The sequence below is a fragment of the Entelurus aequoreus genome, linkage group LG22, assembly GCF_033978785.1.
Source record: "Entelurus aequoreus isolate RoL-2023_Sb linkage group LG22, RoL_Eaeq_v1.1, whole genome shotgun sequence".
NCBI classification, from domain to species: domain Eukaryota; kingdom Metazoa; phylum Chordata; class Actinopteri; order Syngnathiformes; family Syngnathidae; genus Entelurus; species Entelurus aequoreus.
The window spans coordinates 16,198,098-16,225,995 of NC_084752.1; the positions used below are offsets into that span (position 1 = coordinate 16,198,098).

Genomic DNA, 27,898 nt, shown 5'->3' on the forward strand with positions numbered 1-27,898 from the left:
CGCCTCACTGCATGGATTTGACTGTAAGAAACGAACAGTAAATCATGTACAAGTTTTCTCAGCAAATAGACTTCTGAAAATTATTACTGAGACAGACCTTGCCAACATTTTTATAATGTATTTACAATTAGCAGATTTTGCATTTGCTCTATGTTACATTATTAATGTATTTACATTGCAGACATGCTTAGTAACCACATACATACAAGACTTTGGGTAATAACAACATAGTGCAAAAAGATGAGTTGATACTTTGTTAAGTCATGATGCATATGGGTTTGGAAACTTAATTTGTTTGGTTATTTACTGTTCTCAAATCAGCGGGCAGATCACTTACTTTTCCTCTTTCAAAACCAAAATACCCCCAGTCCTTTATTCTGAAAAGAAAGTTTGTTTCCAGGGGCATCTTCCGAAACAAAGAGTGCATTTATCAGATGCTTTAAAGGGTTGGTAGTTATCCGGACATCTGTTGGGATCCTGGGAATTGTTCTGCGACCTGTGAATGCTCTGTTTCATTTCGGGCTGCTTCATGCCTGGCGCCCGAGAGCACCGTGGAGGAAGCTTCTGCTCCAGACGGAAAAGACGATTCTGCACTCTTTTGGTCAGTCAAAGGGCTGGTTAGGCCCAGGCTGGTCAGGGCATCAAGGGTACCATCTGGGTCCACCATCATATCAATGACTGTTGGAGCAAAACACATTTGATTTGATATCCTCTACATACCACGCACTTGATTGACACTAAGCTTAATTTTGAATGACAACACATTATTAACTACGTACTGTATTAGTAAATGTGTAAACAAGTCATTTGAAACTGACGATATTTGTTATAAAATTGTCCGACATCAGACAACACAGTGCCTAATTAAAGGCCTACTGAAATGAGATTTTCTTATTTAAACGGGGATAGCAGGTCCATTCTATGTGTCATACTTGATCATTTCGCGATATTGCCATATTTTTGCTGAAAGGATTTAGTAGAGAACATCGACGATAAAGTTCGCAACTTTTGGTCGCTGATAAAAAAGCCTTGCCTGTACCGGAAGTAGCGTGACGTCATAGGTTGTGGAGCTCCTCACATCTGCACATTGTTTACAATCATGGCCACCAGCAGCGAGAGCGATTCGGACCGAGAAAGCTACGATTTCCCCATTAATTTGAGTGAGGATGAAAGATTCGTGGATGAGGAAAGTGAAAGTGAAGGACTAGAGGGCATTGGAAGCGATTCACATAGGGAAGATGCTGTGAGAGGCGGGTGGGACCTGATATTCAGCTGGGAATGACTAAAACAGTAAATAAACACAAGACATATATATACTCTATTAGCCACAACACAACCAGGCTTATATTTAATATGCCACAAATTAATCCCGCATAACAAACACCTCCCCCCTCCCGTCCAAATAAACCGCCAATACAAATCAAACACCCGCACAACAAACTCAGTCCCACAGCCCAAAGTACGGTTCACCTCCGCAAAGTTCATACAGCAAATATATTTCCCCAAAGTTACATACGTGACATGAACATAGCGGCACGCACGTACGGGAAAGCGATCAACTGTTTGGAAGCCGCAGCTGCGTACTCACGGTACCGCGTATCCAACTCAAAGTCCTCCTGGTAAGAGTCTCTGTTGTCCCAGTTCTCCACAGGCCAATGGTAATGCTTGACTGTCATCCTTCGGGAATGTAAACAATGAAGCACCGGCTACGTGTTTGTGTTGCTGCAACTGGCCGCTAATACACCGCTTCCCACCTACAGCTTTCTTCTTTGCTGTCTCCATTGTTCATTAAACAAATTGCAAAAGATTCACCAACACAGATGTCCAGAATACTGTGTAATTTTGCGATGAAAACAGACGACTTAATAGCTGGCCACAATACTGTCCCAAAATGTCCGCTACAATCCGTGACATCACGCGCAGACGTCATCATACCGAGACGTTTTCAGCAGGATATTTCGCAGGAAATTAAAAATTGCACTTTACTAATCTAACCCGGCCGTATTGGCATGTGTTGCAATGTTAAGATTTCATCATTGATATATAAACTATCAGACTGCGTGGTCGGTAGTAGTGGGTTTCAGTAGGCCTTTAAAGGAGTAATTTTAAGGATGCCTGTCTGATACTTTCCAATCCTCTTTACCACAGACCCATTTGACTAGATTTACTTTAATAATAATAGTAACTAATTTTTTTGATATAGCGCTTTTAAATGGCACGCAAATATGCTTACACAATAATCAAAATAAAACATGATCATAATCATAAAAGCACATACAGTATAATATTAAAACAACCAGTAACAACATAAAAATGGGCAATTTGGATAAGAACGTTGCGTCATGAGATGGTTTGTCCAGTTCTAAAAGCAGTTTTGAAAAGGTGGGTTTTTAATAGTCTTTTGAACATCGTGGGTTTATGACATGAACGGATAGAAAGGGGGAGAGAGTTCCAGAGGGTGGGGGCGGAGATGGAAAAGGCACGGTCCCCCCAAGTTCATCGACTATAGAGGCAAATTAATGACTTAATTGATTAACAGTTTTTATGTATATATATTTTTTTAAAGGAAATATCATATTTTTCTAAACACAGTGTTGAGTAAAGTAAAAATGGAGGCATTGTGTAAAAGTTAAAGATAAAGTACCAATGATTGTCACACACACACTAGGTGTGGCGAAATTATTATCTGCATTTGACCCATCACCCTTTGATCACCCCCTGGGAGGGGAGCAGTGGCCACGCCCGGGAATCAGTTTTGGTGATTTAACCCCCAATTCCAACCCTTGATGCTGAGTGCCAAGCAGGGAGGTAATGGGTCCCATTTTTATAGTCTTTGGTATGACTCGGCCGGGGTTTGAACTCACAACCTACCAATCTCAGGGCGGACACTCTAACCACTAGGCCACTGTTAGATGCAATAAATCTACCGTTTTCAACAATTAACCAATTTATTAATGGACATTTAATCAGTAATTATGGTTATACTTATCCACAGTATTTTTTAAACAACACTTTATTTCTACCTATTCAACTCATTCTATTGTCAGACAAATCTCTGACAACGAATCGCTGAACAGATGTGTGTCGAGCTCCATCCTCTACAAGCTTACCACTGATTGTCAGTTGTGGGACTCTTTACTATGTGAAAGACAGAACTCTAAGCCAAATGTATCATAAAGTTCAGAAATAAGTTCACCAACAAAACACAAGCAGCGAGTCAAGCTGAAAGGAACAACGTCTACAGCAGTGGCTCTTAAAGGCCTACTGAAACCCACTACTACCGACCACGCAGTCTGATAGTTTATATATCAATGATGAAATCTTAACATTGCAACACATGCCAATACGGCCGGGTTAACTTATAAAGTGCAATTTTAAATTTCCCGCTAAACTTCCAGTTGAAAACGTCTATGTATGATGACGTATGCGCGTGACGTCAATTGTTGAAACGGAAGTATTCGGACACCATTGAATCCAATACAAAAAGCTCTGTTTTCATCTCAAAATTCCACAGTATTCTGGACATCTGTGTTGGTGAATCTTTTGCAATTTGTTTAATGAACAATGAAGACTGCAAAGAAGAAAGCTGTAGGTGGGATCAGTGTATTAGCGGCTGGCTGCAGCAACACAACTAGGAGGACTTTGACTTGGATAGCAGACGCGCTATCCGACGCTAGCCGCCGACCGCATGGATGACCGGGTGAAGTCCTTCGTCGCGCCGTCGATCGCTGGAACGCAGGTGAGCACGGGTGTTGATGAGCAGATGAGGGCTGGCTGGCGTAGGTGGATAGCTAATGTTTTTAGCATAGCTCTGTGAGGTCCCGTTGCTAAGTTAGCTTCAATGGCGTCGTTAGCAACAGCATTGTTAAGCTTCGACAGGCTAAAAAGCATTAACCGTGTATTTACAGGTCCATGGTTTCATAGTATGGTTGATTTTCTGTCTATCCTTCCAGTCAGGGGTTTATTTCTGTTGTTTCTATCTGCAGTTAAGCCCGACGCTATCACGTTAGCTCCGTAGCTAAAGTGCTTCGCCGATGTATTGTCGTGGAGATAAAAGTCACTGTGAATGTCCATTTCACGTTCTCGACTCTCATTTTCAAGAGGATATAGTATCCGAGGTGGTTTAAAATACAAATCCGTGATCCACAATAGAAAAAGGAGGGAGTGTGGAATCCAATTAGCCAGCTTGTACCTAAGTTACGGTCAGAGAGAAAAAAGATGCGTACTGCACTGCACTGTAGTCCTTCACTCTCACGTTCCTCATCCACAAATCTTTCATCCTGGCTCAAATTAATGGGGTAATCGTCGCTTTCTCGGTCCGAATCGCTTTCGCTACTGGTGTAAACAATGGTGAAATGTGAGGAGCCTTTCAACCTGTGACGTCACGCTACTTCCGGTACAGGCAAGGCTTTTTTTATCAGCGACCAGAAGTTGCGAACTTTATCGTCGATGTTCTCTACTAAATCCTTTCAGCAAAAATATGGCAATATCGCGAAATGATCAAGTATGACACATAGAATGGATCTGCTATCCCCGTTTAAATAATAATTAAAAAAAAATTCAGTAGGCCTTTAAAACGTTCAGAAAAAACTTGGACAAGTACCACCATAATGACCAATATTAAAATACAGTAGCGTAGTAGGCCCAAGTATTCATTGATTGATTGATTGATTTAAAACAAGGCAGGGGTTTTTATTTAACAAGTCACAAGTTTAATATTTTTGTCCACTGTATCATTACACACATTTAAAACAGTAACACTGTTTTTGAACATAGAAAAATTAATCACAAATCACTTAATATGGTGATTTTTTTGGCATACCACTAGATGAAGCTCGTGTACCTCTTGTGGTATCGGTAACACATTTTGAGAATCAGTTGTCTACCTGACAAAACGCAACGCTGATGTCTCCAAGAAGGCACACGAGTTGAGTAAGCAGGGGGAAATTTAAGGTACTTAGAGAGCCAACTGTAAAATCTAATAAAATGGAGGAGAGGAAAAATCCAAAGTTCTTGTTCTCAAAGACATGAAGGAACTAGACAAAGAGTGAACGTGACATCTCCACTGCAAGGAAATACAGAATGCAGCTAAAGTAAACAATTATTTAATAGTAACATAGATTCCAACAGTTTCTACAACATTAAGTTATACATTACATTTATTGACTATCAGCAAAAAGTTATTAAACAAAACCCAGAAACAGGGAGGTTGGAACATTGGGTAATTCGTAAATAAAAACAAAATACAATGATTTGCAAATCCTTTTCAATTTATATTCAATTGAATAGACTGCAAAGACAAGATATTTAATGTTTGAACTGAGAAATGTAATTTTTTTTGCAAATAATCATTAACTTAGAATTTAATGGCAGCAACACATTGCAAACAAGTTGGCACTGGGGCATTGTTACCACTGTGTTACATGGCCTTTCCTTTTAACAACACTCAGTAAATGTTTGGGAACTGAGAAGACCAATTTTTGAAGATTTTCAGGTGGAATTATTTCCAATTCTTGCTTGATGTACAGCTTAAGTTGTTTAACAGTCCTAGGTCTCCATTTTGGTATTTTAGGCTTCATAATGTGCCACACATTTTCAATGGGAGACAGGTCTGGACTACAGGCAGGCCAGTCTAGTACCCGCTCTCTTTTACTATGAAGCCACGCTGTTGTAACACGTGGCTTGGCATTGTCTTGCTGAAATAAGCAGGGGCGTCCATGATAACGTTGCTTGGATGGCAACATATGTTGCTCCAAAACATGTATGTACCTTTCAGCATTAATGGTGCCTTCACAGATGTGTAAGTTGCCCATGCCTTGGGCACTAATACACCCCCATACCATCACACATGCTGGCTTTTGAACTTTGCGCCTATAGCAATCTGGATAGTTCTTTTCCTTCTTGTTCCGGAGGACACGACCTCCACAGTTTCCAAAAACAATTTTGATGATATTACGGACCGTAGATGGTGAAATCCCTAAAATTCCTTGCAATAACTCTTTGAGAAATGTTGTTCTTAAACTGTTCGACAATTTGCTCACACATTTATTCACAAAGTGGTGACCCTCGCCCCATCCTTGTTTGTGAATGACTGAGCATTTTATGGAAGCTGCTTTTATACCCAATCATGGCACCCACCTGTTCCCAATTAGCCTGTTCAAATGTGGGATGTTCCAAATAAGTGTTTGATGAGCATTTCTCAACTTCTTTAGTCTTTTTTGCCACTTGTGCCAGCTTTTTTGAAACATGTTGCAGGCATCAAATTTCAAACAAGCTAATATTTGCAAAAAATAACAACGTTTTCCAGTTTGAATGTTAAATATCTAGTCTTTGCAGCCTATTCAATTGAATATAGGTTGAAAAGGATTTGCAAATCATTGTATTCTGTTTTATTTATGATTTACACAACGTGCCAACTTCACTGGTTTTGGGTTTTGTATATTAAAGGATCGATTATGAAGTGTAAATAAATAAATACATAATACATGCATTAAGATGTATTCTTTTTTTCAACATATTCCTTACTTTCATAGGAAGTGAACTTGATTTAAATGTGGGAAAGTTATGATGTGAATGAATTATCAATACAAGAAACGGAGAACCGATTAAATATAAGTTATGCTTCTTCCTACTCCTTCTAGGATATGTTGAATTTCTTAATCTGACTTATTAAACATACCTGAAACAAACACATCATAACCATGAATTGAACTGTACATTACTACTTGTTAAAAATGAGGCTTGAATATAACCATCCTTCCATTTTTTTTTTTTTTACAGAAATAATACATTAATCAGATTCATACCAAGCAGTTGTCTTTCCACCCGTTTTAGGTCTTGAATGATTGTGGAAATCTCCTGACGAAAGAACATAAAAGACAATTAAATCTTGTTCAAATGAGTTAGAGTAGTTGCAACATAATATTGTCAGCTGAATTAACGTCCATGTTTGGGCATTAGCTGTACGCACTCATTTATTCTCTATGAGCTATATTTCACTGTGAACAAGACAGGCAAATATCTTCTGGGGTTCACATGAGGCAACTGGAGAGTATTAATGGCCATGTCCTCGAGTGAAGCAGTACTTCTGAAAACTGTAACACGGTGCACCAGGAACTCATCAGTCTTTTTGCTCCCGAAGATATCTGGTATTTTCTCTACTCTAAATAGGAGTGTAGCACAGCATCATCAAGACATTCAGAAGATTTATTCCCCCACACTAATGAAATACTGTCAACATGATCAACGTCTTCCTCTGCAACAAATCCAATATTTTTGTATTTACTATTGAGGACGAGAGAGAGGATTTTCTACTGTACGCCATTATTGGATTATTCATGTAAACAGATTATAACAACATATTCTATTACTCGAGCCGTGACAAATTGCGTTTCACGCTGTGTCATTTTGTATTCATAGCAAAGTAATCCAAACAACGTACATTACAGTGCCCCCCACTACGGAGGCCACCCCACACCACCATGACGGTCAAGTTTATTTCATTTTATTTTATTTTTTTACTCAACAAGTGTAATTTAACCCTTTCATGCACACAATATGATCAGCTACTTCAGAATCTTTCCCAAGTGTTTCAATTATTCTCAAGGCAAGAAACTAAGTTCTACTTAATATTTTAAAGATTTGGTGAAATATGTGTTTTAAGTTTAAGTCATGAAAAACATATTTTCAGAAAAATAAACAAAATAAGATTTATTTTTATTTGTAATGATATCATATTGCAACACTGTTAAATGTATTACAGAAATAAAATTAAAAAAATAATATTAATATTAAAACTATCAGGACTAAAAGCCACACAAATATTGCTACCCTGTACATTTTTAATAAAATCTATATTTACTTTCTATTATGATAGGTGCTGGCCAATGTTCCCTCTAATTTTTCATGTGTGTGAGCAAACGCAAAAATTCCCTGAGCATTCAGTGGAGCCCATGTGAGCAACATCAGACGTGCACACTGTGGCTACACCAACAGCACACCTTTCCCAAACCTGACTAAATAACAAGTTCAATCTCCATCCATCCATCCATTTTGTACCGCTTGTCCCTTTTGGGGTCGCGGGGGGTGCTGGAGCCTATCTCAGCTGCATTCGGGCGGAAGGCGGGGCACACCCTGGACAAGTCCCCACCTCATCGCAGGGCCATCACAGATAGACAGACAACATTCTCTTATTATTATAATCAAATGACAGCAGTCCTTTCCATGAGATGATTTTCTAATAAAAGTGTTTAGGCCCACTTACAATGACAATAACAAAATATATTGTTTTTCATGAACTGTGTACTTGTATTGTTTGTCTGGGTGGAGGTCCTGCATTGGAAATAATGTGTACCCCTTTCAGACATTTCATTTAGTTCCCATTAAAACATTCACATGTTGCACAATGAGATGTAAGCAGGGGATCATGTGTACATTCCTGCAACTTCCTGTTTGTAAAAAATGTATTTTAATTAGTATTTATTTAATATACTAACAGCATTTCATGATTAATATTTATAAATTAAGATTCCTAATATATGACACTAGAATAAGCACACATTTGATTGGTAAATCATAGTGTAACGACCTGGAATGACACTTTTTGTGTGGTGTTGGAGTTGTCCGACTTTTTGTGTGGCTGTAAACGCATCACAGGCTAAGTGCCATACGTGCATGTGTTGGCGCAAGTGAGAAAGAGCGAGTGGCTGCTGTTGATATAACAAAGTTGCTTTTGGTCTGGTTTGTACTGCAGAAAATGACCAGTTTTGCTAGATATCATTTTTTTTACTAATGTTTTGGTGATGTGTTTATGGCCGAAAATAAAGACTTTTGCTCAGTAAAGTGATGGATGAAATTCATGTCCTCAAAGCATCTCGACAGACGTTACAATATTTGAACAATGATGACGAAAACTGTTTTTTCTGTCGTGTCCGTGTGTCGAAAATTTTTATACGCTTATTTTTTTATTTGATTTTGTGCGTGGCATAGATTTGCCGTGCGCAGAGGACGCTTGAGCAGTGTGCAATTGCTTGTGTTGGTCTTCGTCATACCCCTACCCCTCATACTATTTGAATGTGAGACATGCAGAACGTAATGAAAACAAATTTAGCAAAATTATTAGATGAAATAATTAAAATTGTAATCACCTTGTTGGAACTCTTCAGCAGTAAGGAGTCATGCTCTGCCTGAAGTTTGCTCTCAATCTCTTCCCACTTCCTGTCTTTATCTTTGAAAAGTACCCTACAGGTTGAAAGCAACAAAAACACATTAAATAAAATACAATATATATTTTTTAAATATAGCTCTACTCACTGGGGAATTCAGAACTAGATTGCATTAATGTAAGGCATGTTGATGAAATGAAAAAAGGCAGTGATTTGTCATCCTTTGTGCTATATCGGTTATAATTTGCTGCTGGCTGTCAGTGTGAGCCCTTGTGATGTGTCAATTTATCTTGGTCAAGTTTCCCTGGTTTCAGCTTATACGAAGGAGATCAAAGGAAAAATAAATCACATTCCAGTATTTCAAGGTTTCCACAGTGCATTGTATGGAAATATTACACTATACATATTACACTATACTTTACACATAACTGGACATAACGTTTTATATTTCTAATTTTGTGTTTGTCGCGATGCTTACCTGATCTTGCTGGCTGTTTTGTCGACTGATTGACGTATCCTGGTTGAGAGTTGATTCACAGATGGTAGAAGCAAACTTTCTAGCATTGCCTGAATGATGTAAACATGTTTTAATCAAACAGTGACAATATATTGCGGTTGTAAACAATATGATTAAATTATTACTAGTAAAAAGTTCAAATATATTTATTTTGTGCCAGTTGTCAACAACAAATACAACTGTAATACACTTTACTCAAGGGCACTTCTGCAGGAGTAGGTAAACATTCATACAAGAAAAAAGTAAAAAGTAGGTAAACATAGGTAAAAGAAGGTAACATTATCTAGGCATGAGTAAAATAAGGTAAACAAATAGGTAACCATAGGTAAAAGAAGGTAAATGAGTATCTAAGCATAGGTATAAATAAAACATTGGGTAAAGGTAAACCTAAGTAAGATAAGGTTAAAGAGGTTAATGGAGTAGGTAAAATAAGGTTAAAAAGTAGGTTAATGTAGGTAAAATAAGGTGACAATAGGTAGGCATAGGTAAAATTAGGTATACATGGGTAAAATATAGTAAAAAGTAGGTATGCATAGGTAAAAGAAGGTAAAAGGTAAGTATACATAGGTAAAATAAGGTATTAAAAGCAGGTAGAATAAAGTAAAAAAGAAGGTAAACAGGTAAAAAGAAGGTAAAAAATAAAGTAAGCATAGGTAAAAAAAAAGTAAACAAGTAGGTAGGCTTAGGTAAAAAAAAGAGGTACACATAGGCAAAAGAAGGTAAAAAGTAATTAAGCATATTCTCCAATAACTAAGTGCAATCCGTTTTTATTTGCAGCTACCCTGTAAACCTAGTCCTTACAGACTGCTCCTGCAACCACATTTTACTGCGTATGTACAGTGCTCCCTCTAGTGGTCAGTTTGTCTTAAATTATGCTGCAAACGCATACAAAGCTTTTACTTAGCACTGTTCATTGAAATAAATTATCATTCTATTTTTCTAAAACTGACACAACTTTTAGTCCAAAGCGGAAAAAACATCAGTATTACAGACTGGCATTGATTGATAATAGTGTAACTCACTTCATCTCTGTTCCATGTCTGTCGACGAATGGAGCGAGATGCCTGTGAACTAGAAGACCTCGGTCTCAGTTCAACTGACATCCCATTATTTTCCAGGCTGTTGCTATGATCTGTGGAGGGACCTCCTTTGTCCAAGCTGTCATCACAGCCATGCCCCTCCAACTATAACACAATCGAAAGGATTCAGGGCATTACAACAATTTGATCTTATAATATAGAATCCTCTATTTCCTGTACTCAGAAAAAAAATACAATACCAAGACTCCAGGGTCAGTGGCTGCTGGGCTCACTGTGTCAATCTCTCCAGCGACATCGTGAATCTCTCTTGCAAGCATGGCTAAATCTTTGGCCAAGTCTTGGCTAATCCTGTCCATCAAATACAAATAGAACTTCAATCAGTTTCATACACAGAGCAAAATACAGGAACACCTCAAACGTTATATGCCCCTCGGGTAAGACCTGGTACAATTACAATTTTAGGGTAAAACACATTTTTAAAGTTGCACAAAACTTTGTGAGTTTAAGTTTCCAAAACAATCCAAAGAGATCAGTGTTCTCAAAGTGCAAACCTGGCTATTTCCTCACTGTGTGCTGTCCAGTCTCTCATATACTCATCTTGCTCTCTAGACTGTGGCTTCAGTCCAGCGGGATTAGGAGCACTTGGCCCTGAGCCACCTAGTTGGGCCACCCGTGTGGAAGGTACCAACCGTGCATTGCCCTGTTTAGACATATGGCGGTTGGAACCATACTCATCCTCTGAGGTGGAGGCATAGTCTACAGGCACACGGCGCCATCGAGTGTTGGCTATGGAAAGAATGAAAGATTACAGCACTTTACATATTCGTAAAATCCAAGAAGGTTAAGAAGCATTTAAGGGACAAACCAGACCAAACAAGAAAAAAAGAATCTGTGAAAGATTAGAAGGTATAGTTTACACCCACCTGCTGGTGTGACGTGCCCATGTGAGGATGGTGCTTTACTTTTATCTGGCAGTTTGGAGACACTGTTAGCTCTAACTCTGGGTCCAGCTACTGAGGACACATTGCACCCTCTTAGTCCTTGTCGAATAGCAAACTCACCAACAGTACTTCTTGTTCCAAATCCTCTATTCCTGGTCACAGTGGCTTCAGAGTCACTCTGGGCAGAAGGTGAGCCAACCCTTGGCCTCCTCGGCTGTGCCAGAGCCTCTATCCTAGACATTCCCCTTTTTACCATCCCTGTTCTGGATGTGGAACTAGTGGTTGAGGCCTCAGAGGCCACAGACATCTTGTCCAAATCAGCAGGTTCGGTGTCGGTGGAGTCCCCTAGCCAAGCTCTCCTCAGTAAGGATGCCTTTGTTGGTCTTGGTTTTGGGACACCTGTGGTTTTACAGGCTGGGACAGAAGCAGGGGGATGGGTGGTCTTAGCCCTACTCGATTTGGTGTTGGCCCCCACTGCTGTGCTTCCTGCAAGGGCTCTAGCACGTGAACCTCGGGTTTCCTGTGTGGAAATGGGCTGCGTGTCAGAGAGAAGTGAGTTAGAATTGACATCATCATCTGTGAGGTCCAGAGACGTCCACGGCTGCGCAGCGCCAGATGTTCTGGTCTTAACCCTTTTGTCCTGACTCTCTCGGCCAACATTTAGGCCTTTATTGTTGGAGCAAACCACTGTTTTCTCTTTTTGATGTCCCACTAGAATACGCCGTTTTTGAACCACTTTCCTAGCTCCATCGGCCTGGCTTACTGTACTAGTTGTGTCCACATCTGACTCGGGAGACATGGAACCTTCAATAGACTGACTTGGTGGATCCCCTTGATCTGATATGGTGCTCTCTAAAAATGCTGCCACTGCCTCAGAGTCTTTCTGTAGTGTGACACTGTCCATGCCAGCCCCCTGACTCGGAGGTCTGCTACCTGTGAGTCCATCAATGCGAGGAATCAGCTCAATGGGAATTTTGGAGCTTGATTTCTCCACAGTGAAACTCTCCTGTCTCAAAAAAGGTTTTACACCACTGTCTCTGATCTTCTGTTCTTCTTTTTTTCTCCTCTGCACCGCCTCTTTTCTCCTCTCTCCACTAGTCCTTGGACGAGGAGGTAGCTTAGCCATTGTCCCTGACTGGCTTCTTCTACTACTGTCCTGTGACCTGGCTGGCGAGGAGCGACAAGGACTGCCATGACCAGGCACATTCTTCCCCCTAGCTATCTTCTCTCCCTGGTTCTCTTTCTCTTGAAGTTCTGTGTCCTGTTTCTCCCCCAAATCTGTGCACATTGGGGTCCTCCTTCCTTGTGCAACCTCTTCACCAGGCACCTGCGGCAGAGTCCTTTTTCGTTCTTTTTGACAAGATGAGTCGAAAGAATGGCTGGATTCACTTACTTCTGCAGAAATAATAATAACAAATATATATAAATAGAAAAAAAGGTGCAGTGGTAGACACGTTTGCTAAAGTTGATGTTATTGTTCATCCAGGTCATTGTATTTTCAGGGCATTCAGTCGATCTCAACTGGACTGTTAAGTTTGTCTTAAAATAAGTTTTGCCTCTCATCTGAGCAGGCTTCATGAGTTCATGCTCATACACTCATATTGGTCAGATCTAGTCTGCACGAATGAGAGACGAACCACCTTCTACACGTCTTCTAAGACTAACTGAACAAACAATCTTTTCAACAAATGCACTTATGGTTTCAATACCTCCTTAGTGCAACTTAAGATGAATACCTTTGTCCATAACTAAACTGTGACTCTCGCCACCCGATCCCTCTGGGTCTGTCCGAATGTGGCTGGCAGCAAGAATTGCCCACTGTGAGACCCAACGAGGACCGCCCACCACCAGCTCCTCAGGCAGCACCTGGAATAAGACAGCATGTACCAGTCAGGAGTACATGGTACATTTTCTAAAATAAGAATGACAGTATTAAGACCTCTGCCGAGTTAGTTAATCATTTCTCATTTGAGTTATACCAGAGAAGAACAATAATTTCAACAATTACACTCAATTAAAATACATTTTATTTTAGTGGGCAAACATTGAATAAGGGTAAGTTTTTGTACCTCTGTTTCTATGCATACAGGCCCACAGTCTCTGGTAGCAGACCTCTGGGAGTGGAGGGTCTCTCGTAGCTCTGTACTGTCCCCTCTGGACACATGCACAGTTTCATCTACACCAAAAACCTAAAATATACAAGCAGATAAAAAAATACCAAATGCACTGTTGAAATGACTTCAAAGTGTAGGACTAGAAGTTGTTTCTTGATCCCCACCTTGTCAATCATTTTTCTAGCCTCTTCTTCTTCTTGATCTCCATTTTCCAGCTCAATGGTGTAAGTCCCTCTGTCACTACAGTCATCTCCGTGGTGGTAGCACTCATCTTGACTACTTTGTTGATGTGGCGCACCACCCTGTTGCCTTTCCATAAAGCTAATTGCCACTTTTGTACTTGAAGACCTACGACGGCGTGCAGGGCTTTCTTCTTCTGCAAAGAGCCCCTCTGGAACATTAGCTCGCCCTTCCCTAATCTTCATTCCTGCTCCGCTCCAAAGGCCCCATGTACGCTCCTCCAGTGCAGCAGCCCTGCGTTGCTCACCAAGTGCATTCTCTGAGTCACTCTGTGTTCCATCCTCATGTTTGCTGTCTGGTAAGGAAAAGTGCACGTGCGCTTAAAGGAAAACTGCACTTTTTTCTTAAATTTTGCCTATCGTTCACAATCATTATGAAAGACATGTCGATAGATGGATTTTTTTTTTAATGGATTCTAACTTATAAATAAATGTAAATAAAAGTCCGCTAACACCGGAGCTAATAGGAGGTCCTCTATTTCGTCCAAACACATTCAATAAATAACCATTCAAAAAAATGCCAAAAATACTTCATTTACATTTTGTGATTTGAATATTAACCAAGTTTTGTTGAAATTGTTATTACAAGCACTAATACAGAAAAAATATTTATTGCGGCACTGTGATCACAAGGCTGTGTACAATAATGACATAATCGACTGGTGAGGTGTTTCCTCGCTTACTTGCTCCCTGGAAGTTCTTTGTGGATCATAAATCATTTATCTCACCTGGACAAAAGAAGTCTGGGGACATATTCCAAGAAGTTGGTACACTTTGACAGCCGTTTAGAACCTGGAAATGGCGAGAACGACACGAAAAGACGCTTGGCTCCCACCCAACCCCACCCCGTATCTTCGTGAGGATTATGGTCATTCTTCATCTAAATGCGAAAATATGAACATCCTAGCAGTCGGCACCTTAATGACAGCAGATCTTGCACAGTAAGTGATGTTGTATTATGCGTGTTGGTTCACATGAAGTCTACAGTGAGTAGTTAAAAAAAAACAGACGTCGGATGCGTTTTTGAAATTAATGTGCCGCGTAAGCTTAAAATGATCAAAATATGTAAATATTAAATGTTATCATAAATGTGCCTGTTACTACATACATATACTGCATACTTACATCATGTATATAAAACCTCAATGGAGGTGTTTGGATTTTTTAAAGGGCGGAATAGGCGGAATTGCATGGCTCCCATAAGCTCCATTGTAAGCAGACTTTTGATCGCATTTATTTAATATTTAGAATGCAAAAAAATATATAATAATAATAACATCCATCGTCATGTCTCTCATAATGACTGTGGACAATAGGCAAAATTCCAAAAAAGTACAGTTCCCCTTGAAACTGAGGTATAGCATATCTATATGGTCAAAAGGTGAATTACATACCCTTCAGACTCCTCAGCTGTACAGGTATATCGCTCTTCACACTTTCTCCGCCATCTTCTGCAGCTGTTTCTTTGAGAGTCAAAGGCAGCTCATTTTGGGCCAGCCAATCTGCAACTTTGACCTCTGATGCCACCATGGCTGTCTGAAGTGGACTCAGCTCCTCCCCCATGCCCTTTTTTGGGCGTGGTCTTGTGTCTAGGGCCAATTTTGCCACGCGATCTTTTACCGTCACTTTGCTTGATGCTCCAGCATCAAATTCAATGGTGAAGGAAGCATGCCCCTGGACAGTCTCTGCAGTGGAGGAAGAACCGACCTGTTGGTCTTGGGATGCTCCCTCAGCACTAGATTTACCCACTGATGGAGCATCCTTTGTGGGGATTTCAAAGTAGCTTGGCTCCTGAGTAGAGGTTATTTGCTTGGCAGACTTTGACATTTCTGCACTCTTCTTGGTGTCTGTCAGACATAACAAAATGACATGCATTTAGTACTTCATTGACCTCTTTCGGTAATGTACATTAGTAGCTTAACACCAATGTTGGCCAAATTATTTTTAAAAAGTAATTATTTTTAGTTACTAGTTACTTTCCAACAAAAATATTTAATTTGTAAAGGAAATACAGCATCATACATGTCATTAGTTACCAGGGAAAGTAATTATTGTGTTAATTAAAAACATTTCTGTTGAGAAATGTTTCATGAGAATAAAAGTTAGTCACAATGGATGTGGACACAAGTGTTGCTCTGCAGGGTACAAAATAATTCACATATGTGTTCTTGACTTTTACATAATGGACTTTGAGTGCCTGTAGTTCGATCCTGAAACCTGGAAGTGTGTGAATGCACCTCACGTGAGTGTAGTTGGTGAAGAATGAGGAAGTGGGTGTGTGGCGAGGATGGAGAGTGCAAGTGGGAGCTAGAGGTGGGCGGTAACATTATATCGTATATATATATATCATATAACGTATTATTTTCGGGCCTCCTTATGTCTAGCATTAAAAGATTACAGTTGGTACAAAATGCGGCTGCAAGACTTTTGACAAGAACAAGAAAGTTTGATCATATTACGCCTATACTGGCTCACCTGTACTGGCTTCCTGTGCACTTAAGATGCGACTTTAAGGTTTTACTACTTACATATAAAATACTAAATGGTCTAGCTCCATCCTATCTTGCTGATTGTATTGTACCATATGTCCCAGCAAGAAATCTGCATTCTAAGAACTCTGGCTTATTAGTGATTCCCAGAGCCAAAAAAAAGTCTGCGGGCGTTTTCTATTCGGGCTCCAGTACTCTGGAATGCCCTCCCGGTAACAGTTAGAGATGCTACCTCAGTAGAAGCATTTAAGTCTCATCTTAAAACTCATTTGTATACTCTAGCCTTTAAATAGACCCCCCTTTTAGACCAGTTGATCTGCCGTCTCTTTTCTGCTCGGCCCCCTCTCCTTCGTGGACAGTGGGGGGCACAGATTAGGTGACCACAGATGACGCGCTAGCTGTTCAAAGTTGGGACCACTCATCTGTGCATCAGTTGGGGACGTCTCTGCCCTGCTGACTTGTCTCCACTCAAGATGATTCCCTGCTGGCCCCACTATGGACTTGACTCTCACACTATTAACTAGATCCACTCGACGTCCATTGCACCGGCCGCCCCATCTGCGGTCCCGTCCAAGGTTTCTCATTGTGGCCAATTGGGTTGCGTTTTTCCTTGCCCTGATGTGGGATCTGAGCCGAGGATGTCGTTGTGGCTCGTGCAGCCCTTTGAGACACTTGTGATTTCGGGCTATATAAATCAACTTTGATTGATTGATTGATTGATATCATGCGCTGCCATCTATGTCAGTAGAAATTTTTATTTTTTTGAGTTAACAAGAATTACATTTCCAACTAGAGAAAACATGTTGCATTAAGTTGTAGCTGTTTTTGGTGTTTTAGCTGCACATATGTTAACATAAGCCCTGTTATAATATCATAAGTGACTGTAAAATGTGCATTTTTTGTGGTGCATGCTGTAGTATTGTCTGTCTGTATTTCACACACACGCATGCACACACAAGCACCAACTACGGTTGTAATAGCTCCTAAATAAATCAGATGTTACTTACCAATTCCTCAGTACTTGAGTATTTTTTCCTTAAACACTTGTATTCAAGTAATTATTTTATTCACTATATTTTACTTTTATCTGAGTCATAAAACACTAAAGTAACAGTACTCTTGCTTAAGTACACAATTTGGTTAGAATTGAGCACTAATGAAGACATGTTAATGTTGGAAAACAGTACATTAAAAAGAGTGTCAGACTGTGTGCTTTTGTCGTGATGCTACAATAACAATGTGGCACATTTCACTGTAACCGCTTTAAATAAAAATGATTAGATTACCTTTTTTAAAATAATAACTGTGTTAGTAACGTTATTCCCAACACTGCCTATAACAGTAGATGTAACCTTACAAAGTATAGTATTTTACCAGTTTGAGCTTTATCCCGCTTCAAATTATTTTCTTCAGGCCTTCCAGGGTGTTGGTCATTGTCTCCATCTCCCCACCAGGCAGGTTGTCCGTATAGGGGTGTTCCCCTGTGTAACACTGCTACATCCCCTGGAGGAATATATACTTGGTAACTTACAACCGAGAGGCAGCAAAAAGAACACTAAAAGTAAAGTTTTCACTGGCAGGTAAGCACATAACATTGGTCGAAAGTTGGATTTCAGAAGTGGGGGACACACAATTGGCTTGAGTACAGGAGGCATGGTTTGAAGGATTAGATGCGTGTTTTGGATTATTAAGAATACCTGATAAATTATGTATTTATTTACAGCGCATTTAAAAGAAATAAAATGAATGGCCAGTCTGTTCCTGTAACCTTCTCTCTTTCTGTTCCATATAATGTACTGTAAACTACACATGTAGTAGTACCGTATTTTTAGGACTATAAGGCGCACTTAAAATCCTTTCATTTTCTCAATACTCGACAGTGCGCCTTATAACCCGGTGCGCCTAATGTACGGAACCATTTTGGTTGTGCTTACCGACCTCGAAGCTATTTTATTTGATACATGGGGACATGATAAGTGTGACCAGTAGATGGCAGTCACACATAAGAGATACGTGTAGTCTGCAATATGATGGCAGTCACATATAAGAGATATGTGTAGACTGCAATATGACTCAAGTAAACAACACCAACATTTTTGTTTTATTTGTATTTATTTTTCATTTATTTATTTATTTATTTTTTGGTCATAAAAAATACAATAATGTGTGCTTACGGACTGTATCCCTGCAGACTGTATTGATCTATATTGATATATAATGTAGGAACCAGAAATATTAATAACAGAAAGAAACAACCCTTTTGTGCGAATGAGTGTGAATGAGTGTAAATGGGGGAGGGAGGTTTTTTGGGTTGGTGCACTAATTGTAAGTGTATCTTTTGTTTTTTATGTTGATTTAAAAAAATATTTTATTTTTATTTTATTTTTTTTTAAATTTCTTGTGCGGCCCGGTACCAATCGATCCACCGACCGGTACCGGGCCGCGGCCCGGTGGTTGGGGACCACTGATGTAGACCACAAGAAAGTGTTTTAAATTTAGAAAAAAAATAAAATAAATGACCCCTTTAATGTGCCCTATAATCCGGTGCGCCTTTTGTATGAAAAAAGACCTGACTAGACCCGCTCATCGGCAGTGCGCCTTATAATCCGGTGCGCCCTATGGTCCAGAAAATACGGTACTTTAACAATATTTGAAAAATGGTATCATCTCACGCAACAGTTTAATAGCAACACAGCAACCGTTTTAAAATAATTTCTAACACAAATATCTCTCTCCTGTGAATAATGGCGATTCATACCTCACATCTGACCTCTGATTGGTCAGCTGCTAATCCTGTTAGTCATTGTCAAATTGGCAAGATCGCAGCGCCAGAAAGCCTCTCAATGAGCTCGTGGGCGGTCTAAAGGAACAGGTTTCAGTCTGGGAGTTGGTTTTCTGCCTGCCACAAGTGTTTGACTTGTCTCTATTCAATAGTGTTACATCATTTTTGGACATTAAAAAGTGCAAAGCACCAACACTGCCCTCTACAAATATGCAGAGGACATGTCCCCTCTGACCCTCACCCCCCGAAAAAAATATGTCCATGCACTTAACAATCGCCAGTTTTGGGAAACAACAACTGAAATGGAAATTACTATCATAGAGTCATTCAACTCTCTGCTGAAATAAACATGTGTTTCACCATAGCTAAGGATGGTTAACTCATAGCCTGCACAGTAGTTCAGTGGTTTAATCTATTGCCTGACAGCGATAGGGTCTCTTGTTTGATCCCGGACTTGGGAACTGCACCACTCCAAACATCAAGAAACTACACTCCTTTAATGTAGCTAAAAAGTCATATTGCAATTTCGACGACTGCGCACAGTATGTGAACTGCATAATATCAGTGACACTGAATATCATTGCAAGATAATCATCACTCAGTAATAACTAACCTGTCATCTTTTCCTCTGCCCTGCTGGGCTCCGGGGGGTTAGCAGAGGATCCCTCACACTGTGGCGCCGCCGCCTCAGGGGGTTTGCCTTCTGATTTTGACGACTCCCCCTCCACAGGCCTCCTGAGCTGACTGAGCTGAAGCTGGCTGCTGAACTTCTCATGCTGGCAGTGGGGAAAAGAGTAGCGAGGTGAGCCAACAGTAGTGAAATAGTGAATTAGTAAAATACTAAGGAAAGCCTATGTGTTTGGGATGAAATAATGTGTTGTATACTTTGATAAATAGCTCTTGTAATAGAAATAATGTCCAGGTACCTAATGAGGTGGACATTATTCCCTTTATCTCAATCACTGCTGTTTCACTTAATAACCAGAAAAAAATCATGATTTTGCCACTTCCTCTAAGCAGGTCATCTCACCTTTAAGGCCTCCTCTGGGATATGTAGCTCTCCACGAACCACAGTGAACAAGTTAGTATGTGGGATATGTTAAGGTGAAACACAGTAAGATGTCTGCATAGCGAGACGCTTGTGATGTATAATGCAGAAGAGTGCAACGCTAATCATATTACAGTGTTGTTCAAGTACACTGACCTTCTGGTGAAAACACAAGCACAGGCTCAAAGGATATCGTAACCAAACCTCAATTTGTCATCGATCTTCAGTGTGACATACATTTGCTCCTGTATTCTCACATCATTGACAAAGGTCTGCAAGCAAAAACAATGTTGCTTTGACAAGATTTTATACTGTATACTGCATGTTATTTCAAACTGATTAACAGGTTCATTTCATACAGAATGTTAGTGCACATTACACTTAAACAGAGGGAACAAGTGGAACAGAGAGACAGCTTTTACATACATTTGTAATTACTCCATGCTTTGATGTAATTTTATGACTGGTCCGTGAGGGAAACCTGCGAAACAGGCTTGTAGGGATGATATAGCCTCTGTGTTTTTTCCCGACCTAATGTATATATATATATATATATATATATATATATATATATATATATATATATATATATATATATATATATATATATATATATATATATATATATATATATATATATGTATATATATATATATATATATATATATATATATATATATATATATATATATATATATATATATATATATACAACCAACATTTTCATTTCAACAGACATATTTTTGTTTTGGTATATTGCAGTTTCATCACTAATAAGCTGCGAGACCAGACCAAAGAGGAGTTATGGGGATAGCATTCAGAAAATGGTGATAAATGAAGAAAAATCAATAAGCAGCTAAAAATGTAATGAATGAAATATGATTTGTATTGAAAACATGATTTTATAAAAATCATATTCTTTTCGTTTGATTTTGTATTTCAAATATTTGTTTTCTTACATTTGGGTCAATATAGCAGTTTTTGATTTTATGGTACACTAATCAATGTAGATATTAAAAATATGTCTACAGTAACATTCATAACAAGATGGTACTCGTAATGACAATTGCGCTAATCATCAGCATTAGCAAATGGTAATTCTAATGTACATATATATATATATATATATATATATATATATATATATATATATATATATATATATATATATATATAATATATATATATATATATATATATATACACGTTAGGTCAGCAAAAAACACAAGAGACTATATCATCCCTACAAGCCTGTTTTGCAGGTTTCCCTGCTCGTCAGGGATTTTAGAACCATAAAAAAACTATAAAACTATAACCTCGACCACAGAAACCTAGAATATATATACATATATATATGTGTGAGTGTGAATGTTGTCTGTCTATCTGTGTTGGCCCTGTGATGAGGTGGCGACTTGTCCAGGGTGTACCCCGCCTTCCGCCCAATTGTAGCTGAGATAAGCTCCAGCACCCCCCGTGACCCCGAAAGGGATAAGCGGTATGGATGGATGGATGGATATATATATATATATATATATATATATATATATATATATATATATATATATATATATATATATATATATATATATATATATATATATATATATATATATATGTATATATAGTCGAAGTTACTGTGGTTTATCCGTTATACAGTGCTCAATACCGGGGTATAGCGGAATATACGTTAGGTCAGGAAAAATCACAAAGGCTATATCATCCCTACAAGCCTGTTTCGCAGGCTTGTAGGGATGAAATAGCCTCTGTGTTTGTTTGGGGACGGCGTGGCGCGGTTGGAAGAGTGGCCGTGCCAGCAACCTGAGGGTTCCTGGTTCAATCCCCACCTTCTACCAACCTAGTCACGTCCGTTGCGTCCTTGAGCAAGACACTTCACCCTTGCTCCTGATGGGTCATGGTAAGTGCCTTGCATGGCAGCTCCCGCTATCAGTGTGTGAATGTGTGTGTGAATAGGTGAATGTGGAAATAGTGTCAAAGCGCTTTGAGTACCTTGAAGGTAGAAAAGCGCTATACAAGTATAAACCCCCCCCCCCCCCAAAAAAAAATATATATATATGTATATACAGTATATATATATATACTTAAATATTATAAATAAAATCTCACCTCAACTTAAGAGTGTATGAGATAAGAACTGTCTCTCAGCTAATTGTTACGCTTTAAGTTGCAGCCAAAAATCAGAGTTACAAACATTAGTTGGCGTAGCAAACGTCACAGTAAACCCTGTAAGATCCGACCAAAACATCTGGTTTTACTCTCTAGCATTAGCTTAAATCGACATAATTTTGCTTTCCAACCATGGTAAGGATGATAGGGACTGTGAAGGACAGTGCAAATAAAAACGTGACCGAGTGTTTCGCCAACCTGGTGGCGAAGTTGGAGGGTATCACTGCCAGCCTGCACCATACTGAAGCAGGAGGAGTCAATGACGTTTAAATAATATCCAAACGGCAGACATTTATCCATGAAAATATGGAGTGCTGATGGTGCGTTTGACTGCGATAACGTAGAAGTCCACTCTCCAATGTAAATGCTGTACATTATTATTACATGACTTCATAAAACTCCTGTAGTTGTTTGTAGTACATACTAGTTTTTCATGTCACAGATTAAATTAAGATCGTAAATTGAGGTACTACTGTATTATGAAAAATCTATACCTCTATTGAAATAATGATAATCACTACAGACTGTTACAATAACATGCTGACAAGAGCCAAAACTTTACCCCATTCAAGCTTCCCAGGTCCTTAACTTTGTGTTCGTCTGTATCTTCCTCATAGTTAATGACAGCATGTTGTTTGTCAACACTGCGGGACTAAATCACACAAAATCACTGTTAGTCTTGATAATCTCATTGCAATCCAGCCGGAGGATGACTGACAACTCAGTGTAGTTCATATTTACCTGCAGCATGAGTTCACAGTCGTCCCTTCCCACAAAGATCATTTCTCTGGGGAGACGATGGCGTGTCCCCCCACCACTCACCAGGAACCAGGATGTCAGACTCATATCTGCTCTTCAAGTCCACCTTAGACCTTTATTGCATCCTGCTGTAAAAAAACACATATCAGAGGGTCAGCAGGTACTGTAAATCTACACCTGCCAGCCTCAACATTGGTGAAAAATGTCATAAGATTTAATACAAAAGAGGTATGACAAATATGCTTAATTGTGACAGTGGGAGAGATTTTGAAGTTTTTAGTGCACGACCTTCAGGATACAGTACTGCTACTGCAATTTACAGCACTCGTAGTAAACAAATTTAAATATAAATTTCAACAAAACAAAAAGACCATCTTAACACCCACAGAGATCTTTTGCAGTGCTCCACGCCATGGACAGACCCAACAAAGCAACCAAGAGAGCCGACTCCATCCTACACTGCCCACTAGCTCGCGACCATTGTCCGGATAAGCAAGAATCCGTCCAGGGAGACCGAAGTGTCTGACATGCTCATCCAGCTGTGGAGCTTGTCCATCCCGATGCTCATTGCTAGCACCGCAGCCATGTCTCTTCCTCCGCAACCCTTCTAGTCACTCCATACAGGCTCCGGTGTGGTAGAGAGCCAGCAGCTTGTCTCTGGTGCCAACATTGTCATGGACAACAGGCCCCCAAGACAGTCAAAAAACACAATAAAGCAGCACAAAAGTCACAAATGTGCCACCCCTTGTTGCGCAGTCCCGTAAGGGGACCGAATCAAAATGCAAAAAACACATAAAAACAAGATGGAAACATCAATAACACAAAGTAATACATTGAGTACAAAATTCCTGCAATCAGCAGCCACTACAGCAGCGCCATCTTGAAAATAGCCATGCTTGCTATTTCTACAACAATCGTACTTAGTTTTCTTACTCCCCACATTTTGTGAGGTTCAGTCTGTTTGCCCAAAAACAATATTATTGTCAGCATTATTTTGAGACCAAATTAAGCAATAATGCAAGGGTTTGAAACTTCAATAAATTACATAATTGCCAGATTATATATATATATATATATATATATATATATATATATATATATATATATATATATATATATATATATATATATATATATATATATATATATATATATATATATATATATATATATATATATATATATATATATAATAAAACAGGCCCCAGAACAGAACCCTGGGCCACATCACATGACAGGTTGGACACATTGGACATTTCATCATTAAAGGCAACATTAAAAGTTCTCCCATTTATATAAGAAGTAAACCACTGGAGAACTGCACCAGAAAACCCCATCTCAGATTTGAGGTGATCTATCATAATACTGTGATCCACAGTATCAAAGGCAGATGTCAAATCGAGTAAAACCAAAACTGTGTAGCGACCATCATCACGTCACTGGAAACTTTCAGAAGAGCAGTTTTGGTGGAGTGAAATGACCTAAAGCCAGATTGGTACTTATCGTAAAAATCCTGCTGTTCCAAAAATGAGGTTAGCTGCTTAGCTACCACTTTTTCAATTATTTTTGACATGAAGGGAAGTTTTGATACGGGCAGATAATTTATAGGCTCCACCGGATCAACATTAGTTTTTTTAAGGATTGGATTTCAAAAAAGCTGGGGATCGAGCCAGACTGAAGTGAAAGGTTTATAAATGTTACCACCCTAGGACCAACAGCATCAAAAATATTTAAGAAAAGTGGAGTAGGAACAATGTCCACAGGGCTCGACGTGGGTTTCATTTTGCCCACTAAAACCTGAACATCCTGTAGGCTGACAGGAGTGAAGGAAGACCATGATGAGCACACAGGGGATGGAGTAGTGCACAAACCATCCAAGGGAGGACTAATACTGGCCCTTATGTCTTGCAGCTTGTTCACAAAAAAGTTCAAGAATCTATTACAGTCATCCTGTGTGTACACAGGCACCTGAGGAGATGGAGGTGCAACAAGATTGTCAATAGTGTCAAAAAAGACTTTAGGGTTTTTCTTATTATGCAAAATGAGATTTGAAACGAAAGCAGAGCGAGCATGTTTCATCATTTCATTTAGCTCCATTATTATTAGCATCTGTATTGAGCATCTGTATTGACTCATGCAACCAGACCCCCTCTCTGCAAGCTGCGACAGCATCACAACAGGCCTTGCTGACTCACGGCTGAGTTAGTGGGATTTACAGTAGTGCAATTCAGTGACTGGGACTCCTTTAAGAGCATCATCTCCATCCGAACTTGACATCCTCCCTCCTGGTAGGGAGGATGTATTTAACAGTGCCCTAGCTTCAGCAGGCTAGAAGCATTTAAGTCCCATCTTAAAACTCATTTGTATACTCTAGCCTTTAAATAGATCCCCCCCCCCTTTTAGACCAGTTGATCTGCCGACTCTTTTCTGCTCTGCTCTCTAATGTAGAGGTGAGAATCCACTTCAGTATTTTTAAAGGCACCGACCGTATTGATTCAAGTAAAATCCAACGGCGCCATATTTTGACAACTCTTTTGCTTTAGATGTCACGTCCAGTTGCAGACTAAACAAAAAGTGTGCGCACCCATGGTACGGTTTATCGAGGAATTCAGTTTTATACTACAGAAGGAAGCGGATTTCTAAGGCTCCATTTGTCGTGGTTTACCTGACACATGAACCGTGACAAATTGGGGGTTTGAACAATCCACTTTAGCCGCCAGATGGTAGTTGAGTGTTGAATATCTTAAAATGTGTTTTGTGGCAATTCCAACTTTGCCCACCGCGTCAGTTGCTATGTAGCCTTTAAATTAAATTTAAAGTTACATTTAATTTAAAGGCTACATAGCAATAGACCCCCCCCTTTTAGACCAATTGATCTGCCGTCTCTTTTCTGCTCCCCTCTCCTGCGTGGAAAGGTTATCTGGTGACCACAGATGATCCGGTAGCTGTTCAAAGTTGGGACCCGGGGTGAACCACTCATCTGTGCATCAGTTGATGATGTCTCTGCGCTGCTGACTTGTCTCCACTCAAGATGATCCCCTGCTGGCCCCACTATGGACTGGACTCTCACACTATTAACTAGATCAGTGGTTCTTAACCTGGGTTCGATCGAACCCTAGGGGTTCAGTGAGTCGGGCTCAGGGGTTCGGCGGAGGTCAAGACACACCCGACTCATCGTGTAAATAAAAACTTCTCCCTATCTGCGTATTACGGATATGACAACAGCAGAAGTCAGACTGGTTTGCAGGTGTGTATTTTGTTGTGAGTTTATGCACTGTGTTGGCTTTGTTGTTTGAACAAGGTGATCTTCATGCACGGTTCATTTTGTGCACCAGTAATAAAACATGGTAACACTTTAGTATGGGGAACATATTCACCATTAATTAGTTGCTTATTAACGCGGAAATTAGTAACATATTGGCTCTTAACTAGTCATTATTAAGTACTTATTAATGCCTTATTCGGCCCTAACCCTCAAACCCTAACCAAATAACTCTAAATTAAGTCTTTGTTACTTAGAATATGTTCTCCTAGTGTCCAAAAAACTCTAAATTAAGTATTTGTTACTTAGAATATGTTCCCCATACTTAAGTGTTACCAAAAACATATACATGTGTCTTGAATTTGAAAAAATATATATATATATTTTTCACTAAAGAAGGGTTCGGTGAATGCGCATATGAAACTGGTGGGGTTCGGTACCTCCAACAAGGTTAAGAACCACTGAACTAGATCCACTCGACGTCCATTGCACCGGTCGCCTGCAGGGGATGGGGGGGTCCCCACATCTGCGGTCCCCTCTAAGGTTTCTCATTGTAGCCAATTGGGTTGAGTTTTTCCTTGCCCTGATGTGGGATCTGCGCCGAGGATGTCGTTGTGGCTTGTGCAGCCCTTTGATACACTTGTGATTTAGGGCTATATAAATCAACTTTGATTGATTGATTGATAGTTGTCCGATGTAGATACGGTTAGCCACACATTCATGCTCAGATATGTTCGAAAATGGCAACACATCAACTGTGCTGGCAAGAGGAGGCAGCTGACGGCTAATTAGCCAATCACAGAGGCTTAAAATGAGCCCAGTGCAGGCAGGCCGCGTTTCATTCGGATGCGTTCAATAGTCCATAGAGAAACATGTCATTTGAAATAAACAGACGAGATGGCACAACACTGTGTTCATAGGCGGTAATATTGATATTAAACATGACCATTTGTTGCTATGTTTAATCCGGAAGAGATGTATTGATCCCTCTACGCATAACTAACAGCGAAATAACGCGTATTATAGATACATGCTGGCTCATTTAGAGAGAAAAAAAGAATGAACCTGTTTACGAATGCGCTCTGGTTAGCCCTTTTTATGGCTGACGTATGAGCTGTTAGCCTGGTCATAGAGCGATGTTCAGCTCAACAGCATCAGGACCAATGAACAGGAGGTTTATTTTTTTTTTTTAAAGAAAAAAAGAAAAGCATTTATAGAAACATTTGACTCACCAGCTGCTGTGCGAGGATGAAAACCATCCGAAATGCACTTGATTTCAGCACCAACCTGGAGCTGCTCGTCCTGCTCTCCGAGAGCTCAGCTGGCCGCCCAGCCCAGCCGACGTTACGCCGTCTTGGC

The 27,898-nt window shown here is 39.7% G+C and overlaps 1 protein-coding gene across 3 annotated transcripts; it reads right to left on the reverse strand.

The window, feature by feature from the left end:
* cep170ab (centrosomal protein 170Ab) lies at window positions 1-27,898 on the reverse strand. Of its 3 annotated transcripts, XM_062032446.1 has the most exons (20): window positions 27,772-27,898; window positions 23,260-23,405; window positions 23,081-23,170; window positions 20,525-20,606; window positions 20,317-20,372; window positions 19,900-20,062; window positions 17,879-18,007; window positions 15,410-15,862; window positions 13,941-14,311; window positions 13,732-13,851; window positions 13,399-13,528; window positions 11,783-13,057; window positions 11,645-11,689; window positions 11,273-11,507; window positions 10,961-11,069; window positions 10,704-10,865; window positions 9,643-9,731; window positions 9,147-9,240; window positions 6,807-6,858; window positions 1-678 (listed from the first exon to the last, which is right to left on the reverse strand). In XM_062032446.1, exons 2-20 carry the CDS (start codon window positions 23,362-23,364, stop codon window positions 455-457), a joined length of 3,984 nt encoding a protein of 1,327 aa, XP_061888430.1. In that variant the 5' UTR covers window positions 23,365-23,405; window positions 27,772-27,898; the 3' UTR covers window positions 1-454. The 3 variants fall into 3 exon arrangements, with proteins under 3 accessions (XP_061888430.1, XP_061888429.1, XP_061888431.1); XM_062032445.1 differs by having other exon boundaries at window positions 11,645-13,057; window positions 27,772-27,897; XM_062032447.1 differs by lacking the exon at window positions 17,879-18,007 and having other exon boundaries at window positions 11,645-13,057; window positions 27,772-27,897.